Raw genomic sequence first — 7,535 nt, 5'->3', positions numbered from 1 at the left:
CCGCCTCAGAGAGTGAGACGGTCGCGTCTCTGCAAAACCGCCGGGTAAACTTTTCCCACGCGGCGGTCTGCGGCTGGGGACCTTGAAAAATCGGATGTAGAGTCGAGGTTTGGGCTCTAGGTCCTGAAGGGCTTTTTTGCTACGCGTATTTTCATTTTTTTGCGCTATCAAGTTGTATCACTTAGGAGGCTGTTGAAGTTTCTCCATTCGTGCGAAAGAGGGCTAAGCCCCACCTCTCATCTAGATTTGTGCACGTAGCTCCTCAGTTACCATCTTGAGCAACCCTTTCTTTCTTTTGTGGGGCTGGTCAAGTCTACAAGGCAAATTGCGTGGAAGGCACTTTTCTCACCTTCACGGGCTCCGTATAAGTTCCCGCTGATCTCATTTATTCCACCCCGGCGCTCCCACCTCTCACGTAGCTTCAGGAAGGGCGGGACAGGAGAGGGAGAGCTGGCCTTGACACTCGAGCCCTCAGGAGGATTTAGAGGAACGAGGGAGCTTTGGCCTTTCAGCCAGGAGAATAACGCTGGCTTCCCCAGAGCCATACTCGAGGTGCGAGGGACCCCGGCCCTTCCCGTCGGGAAAACGAGGGAGTAGAAGTCAAGGAGCGTCTAGCTGGGTTGAGGCCAACTACGATGTGAGCAACTTTCCCTCAGCCGCGGGGTCCAGGGCGCGTCAACCACTCGGCGCAGCGCTGCGCGGAACTGGCTGCCGGCGCTCACAATGCGGGTTCGCACCCTCGGGGCGGGAGCCTGCGCGTTGCCATGACAGCGGCACGCGAGGCGCGCACCCGGGGGCCCGCCACCCCCAGGAGCGCGCAGCCTCCCCCCGCCCCGACCCCCCCCTCCGGGTTGCAGAGCGCACCCCCCGCCCCCGGCTGTGGGAAGGGGCCGGGCCAGCCGCCTGACGTCTGTGTGGGGCTCGGAAGATGGCTGCGGAGCCCAGCACCCGGCAGTGGCTGCGGCGGCGGCGGCGGCGGGCGGGGAGCGCGGCGGGCGGGGGCTCCGCCTTGAGCGTGGGGCGCTGAGTTGAGAGGCGCGGAGGCTGCTAGGGCGCTAGGGGGGCTTAGGGGGCAGCTCGGCGACGCCTCCCCGCCACCCGCCGCAACATGGGCAGCGCGGAGGACGCAGTCAAAGAGAAACTGCTGTGGAACGTGAAAAAGGAGGTAAAGTCGGGGCAAGGACCCCCGGGGCTCGCGTCCGTGCCCGCGGGCCCGGGGCTGGGGGGGCTCGAAAAGGTCCGCGCTCCCCCTTCCCGGGCGCGGGAGCTCACGGCCCTGGGCCGGGCGGGGGCGGGGGCGGGGGCGGGGTCCTGGACTGGCTGCGGCTCCCGCCTCCCTCCCGGATCTGGGAACAGCACCCCTCGGTTCGAGGGGCCAGGCCGGCCCTCCGACGCTTGTTTGCTCCGCGATCCCGCAGTTCCCCACCCTGTGACGGCAACAGCCCTGGGAGACCAAGGTCGGGGGAGGGGTGGCGGCGATTTCTGGAGAGGTGGTGCTGCCCATTCATTGCCCGCGCCGCCTGGGGAGGGGGCGGGGCCCCGCGCGGCCTCAGACAACGCTAAACCCGTGGTTTGGGGGCTTAGCTTGGGTTTGCCCTACACCCGATTCAGGGATCCCTCTGGGAACTGAGTCGCGGCTTCGGCTTCGGCTTCGGGAGGGTTCGTAGCACACCTCACTGCTTCTCACTCCACGCCCACGTCCCTACCCAGAGACCACGGGGGAGGCGGTTTGAGAATGGTTTTTAAGACTCAGATTTTTTTCCCCCGTTTGAGGGAACCCTCAACCCAAATGTCAGGAAGACAGGAGCCCTCCCTCTACTAATGTCTTTTACCTTGGCCCTGCCCTAAAGCCCATTTCAATTTCATTGTGGCGGGGGGGGGGGGTACCCATATGAATGACTCACAGCGTATGAGAGCTGGAGAGCTCAAACCTGCAGCGTGGATTAGAATGGATTAGGCCTCTGGAACCATGAACTCCGCAGCTACCTCTATGGCTGTCTTTTACCAGATGTGCAATCTCCATGAGGGCAGGAAACCCGTCTGTTTTGTCCACTGTTCTGTATTCAGGACCTGGCACACAGTAGGCATTCAATGAATATTTGGTAAATATCTTGGAGACTGCAAGATGGTAGGCATTCATAACCTTGGAATACTCTGAACCTAGCTCTGTGTGACTTGAATAAGTCACTTAACCTCTCTGAGTCTTAATTTCTTCATCCCTGAAAGAAGGATATGTACTTCATACATAAAAGTTTACCATATTGGTTCCTTTACCCCTTCCTGGAGTTTCAGGATTGGAGAAGACTCTGGGTTCTTAAACTTCTGGAAGGCTCTGGATGGTTCTCCTGCATTAACTATGGCCTGGCTACTATGCCCTAACATTTATTTGTTCCCTTCCCTCTTGCTGGCAAAGAAGTAGTTGAAGCCATCACCTTTACAGCTGTGTGTGAGAACTCCCTTGTGACTTTCCTGTGAAGTGGCCAAGAAAGTATTTTAGGCCAGGAGTATTATCAAATCGGCATTTAAACTCCAGACCTGGTCTCCCCAAGGATAAGCGAAATCCCAAGTCTCAGGTTATCCTAAGGAAACAAGCAATCTAGTGACAGAGACTCATATGAACAGTATAAACAAGAACAAAAAAGTAGCCATACCTAAACTATGGACAGATGTGCTAGGATTGTTGGTGTGATCCAAATTTAGGGTTGATCGGTGATATAGGAAAGATTTCTTAGAAGACCGTGATTCTTTTTTCAATACTTAGAAGGCTCTTTATACTACTCCAAGAATGATTCCTAAACAATTGTGAGAAATGTCCAAAATATGTCACAGCCACGTATATTACCTTACAAAGTTTAACCTTCTCTCAATTCTTAGCTCCTTTCTCCCTTCAGCACTTGTTTTAGAGAGAAACATATCCTTTCCTCTTCTATGAGTGGAAACAGTGGGGATAATTTTGGGCAAGGCTGGTCTTTCAACACAAAACCTCTGGTATAATTCTAGAGTCATCTATAGGTCCTTCTAACCCCCAGATCTGCCCTACCCACCTGTTTCAGATGCCTGCAGGTCTTTGAGCTGTGACTTTATGCTCTGTTTAATAGAAACACCCCTTGGGAAGAAATCTAGGAAGCTTTTAACAGTTTAGAGTGCAGGATCAATCTGATTTCCCTCTACCTAACTGCTAATCATGAGCAGTTTCCAATAGAAGCCTCCAGGTCCTTCCTCCCTCCTCCCCAGGCTTTAGAAGCTTTACCATTCTCCAAACTGTACAGTCCTAGGTGAGAGGGCCTTGGGAACAAGGGCAGCATCAGAACACTGCATGCAATGTCCAAAGAATGTCAAAGACACACTCTGCCCAGAGCTTACTTTATCTGTGAGATTTTATACTGGGGTTGAGGTAATCCATCCCTCTAATCTCCAGTATTACTATCTGTGTCTTGGCAGGTTCCCCCAGGACATCAAAAATGCTTGGCTTAAGGGTTGGGAGCAACTAGAACCTCATACACTGCTAATGGGAGTGTAAATTTATAACCGCTTTGGAGAGCTATTTGGCGAAATCTAGTAAAGTGGAATATAGGTATCAGAAATTCCTTGTCTAGAAATATAAATCCAAGGAAATGAGCACCTATGTTCACTAAAAGACATATCTGTAATGTTCATAGTAGCGCTATTCATGACAGCCCCAAATTGGAAACTACCCACATGCCAGTCAATTGCGCTATGTTAACACAATAGAGAATGAATGATCCACAGCTACATACAACATGAACACATCTTACAATCATACCAGAGAGCAAAAGAAACCCAGTCACAGGGGCACTTGGGTGGCTCAGTCGGTTAAGAATCTGCCTTTTCGGCTCAGGTCTTGATCCCAGGGTCCTGGAATAGAGCCCTGCATTGTGCTCCCTGCTTGGCGGGAAGCTTGCTTCTCCCTCTCCCACTCCCCCTGCTTGTGTTCCCTCTCTGGCTGTGTCTCTCTCGGTCAAATAAATAAATAAAATCTTTAAAAAAAAAAAAAAAAAGGAAGGGGCGCTTGGGTGGCTCAGTTGGTTAAGCGACTGCCTTCGGCTCAGGTCATGATCCTGGAGTCCCAGGATCGAGTCCCGCATCGGGCTCCCTGCTAGGCAGGGAGTCTGCTTCTCCCTCTGACCCTCCCCCCTCTCATGTTCTCTCTCTCTCTCATTCTCTCTCTCAAATAAATAAAATCTTTAAAAAAAAAAAAAAGGAAACCCAGTCACAAAACACTACACACTGATTTCATCTATAAAAAGTATAAAAACGCACAAAACAACTCTATGATAAAAGAAGTCAGGATAGCGGGAATCCTTGAAGGGAGTAGTGACTGGAAGTATGACAGTGGTGGGTGCTTGAGGGTGCTGGTCACATGTTCTGTTTCTTCATCTGTCTTGGTTTGGCAGGTGTGTTCAACTTGTGAAAATTCATCAAGCTGTATAATTATGATATATATTTTTCTCTATAGTTTTACTATCCATTAATAAAAAAGTTTTGTGTGCGTGTAGTTTTTTTAAAAGTCCTTTCCTAAAGAAAGATGTGACTGCTCATCTTACAAGGTATTTGGAAGCTTTTATATCCAGGTAGGAACCCAAAACATCAGGATTTTATTGAGACAGAAAGAAGGCTGGGCTTGCAAGCATGTGGAGAGTGTCTCTGAGGCCTGGATGAACCCTAACCTTGGAGAAGAGGGAGTAAATGAGGGGCAGGTTGTTTGTCTATACCCTGTAGTGAGCTAGTTTGTCCCTAACGTACAGTGTATCTGCCCAGAAGCCCTTTTCCAGCTAAGTACAGATGAGCAAATGGCATCCTGTCCTTCTCCACAGTGGGGTACTTCCTCCTGGACTGAAACATCTGCACTGATTGCTTGTTGGATTTATGACATCTCTCTTCCTGGTTGCCTTTCCAAGAAGACACTTTGCTTCCCCACCCCTCCTATCCCTATGTACTCTATTCTGCAAGTGTCCGAATCCAGGCCAGGAGAGCAGGGCCAAGCCGTTTACTTGCCCACAGGCCTTTGATCAGAAAAATAAATAAGATGTTGCCCATTTGTCCACAGGTGAAGCAAATCATGGAGGAGGCTGTCACCAGGAAGTTTGTGCATGAGGATAGCAGCCACATCATTGCTCTGTGTGGTGAGTGACTGGGGGCGGTGGGAAGTGGGTTTAGAACTGCAGACACTGTCTTAGGCCTAGGAAAGAATAGTCCTCAGGTTTAGTAGTTTTCAAATATGGCTGCAAATTAGAATCCAACTCTGAAACATTTGAGATCTCCCTGGGCCTGGTCCCCGACCTACTGAATCAGGATCTCCAGGGCCCAAGGATCTACATATATCTAGTTCCTTTGATCCTTTGTGTGCATCAGAGTCACCGGAAGTGACTCTGTTAAAACACAGATTCCTGAGTCCCAACCCTGGAATTTCTGATTCTGGTAGGTCTGGGGTTGGCCTGAGAATTTGCATTTCTGACAGGTGGTTCTGATGCTGCTGGTCCAGGGACCACACCTTGAGAACCACTGACCTAGGTAATTCTGGTTTGGGAATCACTGCTCTAGTTTATTTTTACTTTAACTTTGGGGGAAGGGTTTGTAGTTTTGGGTGCTTTCTGTGCCACATCTACTTTCTAATTAATCCCACCCGCGTTGCTCTGGCATCCCAGCTCTCCAAGCACTGGATTGGGTGCAAAACAACATGGGCTACGATAGGAGGGAAAGCCAAAAGCCCTCCCGCCTTACAAAGGAAAAAGTCAGTAATGAAGCATCCCTTTCTCCTCACTGTGAAGACTTCTGCCTTTGCAGGGGCAAGCCTGTCTCTACCTACAATAGAGTTTCCTTGGATTTCCAGGAATTCAATCTTCCTTTCAGCTCCCTTTCTGAGGGGACAGCTTGCCATCTCTATGTTGTTTTCCTTGGCCTCTGAGATTGGTGTTTGGGATTTCTGGAAGGGAGGTTGTGTATTCTGAGAGGAAGGAACGAAAGGAGCAAATAAGGGAAAGAGCACTGTTTGACAGTACCATGGTGAGACAGATAGAGCTGCCCACCATCAGTATAGCAACAAATGCTGAGGGTCTGCCATGAGCCAGATCCTGTTCTCCAGATAGGGAAATAGCAATAACAAGATAGAGTCTCTGCCCCGAAGGGCTTACATTTTGTGGGGAGAGAGAAAACCAAATGCGCATATAAATGTATCCTGTAATAAAGGTATGAAGAAAAATAAAGCAGAGAGATGAGGGAGAGCAGCTGGGGAGAGATGACCTGTGAGCAGAGCCTGAGTGACAGACTGAGGATTCACATGAATCCTGGTGCTCTGCTTATTTACGTCATCTTGGACAAGTTTCTTAACTTCTGTCACCCTTAGTTTGCTCCCCTAAAAACAGGACGGATTCCTATCTCAAGGAATTTTTGTGGGGATTGAGATGATGCATGTGAGCATTTCTAGCACTGTAAGAGCTCAGGAAATGTCCATCTTTCCTTCTTCTTTGGATGTTGAGGCTGAAACTAAGTTTGCAGGATTTGAGTTCCCACCATCTTCCTTTCGGGTAAGTTTCCCGATTCTTTGAGATGTTATGATTCCCAGAGTTACAAGGAGCAATCTAATCTCACCTTTTCTCAGGCAGAACCTACATTAGGGGAGAAGCATGGTAGTCTGCAATAAGTGGCTTCGAAGAATATTAAGAACTCTACTCCTTTCCACCTGTGTTGTGTGCCCCTGACATCAGCCACTATCTGTCGTTGTCACCAGAAGGGCTCTGCTGGTGGCCCAGTTATGCATGGCTTAATTCCTCATCCAGACCACATACAACAAATACAGAAAACAATAAAATAGCACAAACAGCTTGTGCGTGGGCACCACATGTGGGTGGCCAAGGGGGAATAGGGGAAAGAGAGGCAGGGAGAAGAGTTGTGGGTATCTCACATTCAGGCCAATTAGGATGAGCAAACTGTCAGCTCTCCTCTGATCAGTCCAGGGGCCCACAGGAAGCAGTGGAGCTTTCACTTTTGTCTCCTGCCTGGAAGCCCAGGGCTCTTTCTAGCAGGCAGAGATACTACCCTCAAAAGGAATGATACTTCTACTTTCAGCCAGTTGTAGTTGCTGAAACAGAACAGGGGTCTGTGAAATAGACCCAAGTCTCCAGGGTTCTGCTGGATCTCAGGAGGTGCCTTAGGTCTGCCAGTGCAAACTTAAATGTCCACAATCAGATGAGAACAGTCCACACAAGAAGCTGTCTGGGTGTGAGACTGCAGGCAGTGGTGGTGGGATCTGGGGTGAACTGAGTATTGCTTTGCCACCATTCAGCTCCTGCAGGAATGCCAGCCCAGCCTTGCCATGGCCTTTGTTTTATTTTAGAGAAGCCATAAGTCTGGGTTTTTATTTTCAAAGATTGACAACTAATTCCCATTATGTATTTATTTTTTTATTTATTTTAAGTAGGCGCCAGGCCCAGCATGGGGCACAATGCGGGACTTGAACTCATGACCCTGAGATCAAGAGTTGGATGCTTAATGGACTGAGCCACCCAGGCATCCCA

The 7,535-nt window shown here is 49.8% G+C and overlaps 1 protein-coding gene across 3 annotated transcripts in view; it reads left to right on the top strand.

The window, feature by feature from the left end:
* The first annotated feature begins 1,074 nt into the window (after positions 1 to 1,074).
* SGSM2 (small G protein signaling modulator 2) overlaps positions 1,075 to 7,535 on the top strand; it is a 33,171-nt gene continuing 26,710 nt past the window's right edge. For all 3 annotated transcript variants that reach the window (XM_035027548.1, XM_035027546.1, XM_035027547.1), the window contains exons 1-2: positions 1,075 to 1,165; positions 5,069 to 5,144. In XM_035027548.1, the coding sequence (XP_034883439.1) occupies positions 1,109 to 1,165; positions 5,069 to 5,144 (133 nt within the window). In that variant the 5' untranslated portion in view covers positions 1,075 to 1,108. The remainder of the gene's footprint in view (positions 1,166 to 5,068; positions 5,145 to 7,535) is intronic.

Source organism: Mirounga leonina, unplaced genomic scaffold (genome assembly GCF_011800145.1).
Source record: "Mirounga leonina isolate KUSES-001 unplaced genomic scaffold, KU_Mleo_1.0 Mir_200, whole genome shotgun sequence".
Taxonomy (NCBI): domain Eukaryota; kingdom Metazoa; phylum Chordata; class Mammalia; order Carnivora; family Phocidae; genus Mirounga; species Mirounga leonina.
Note: the sequence above shows the minus strand (reverse complement) of the source record. Positions and strands in the feature narration are given on the sequence as shown.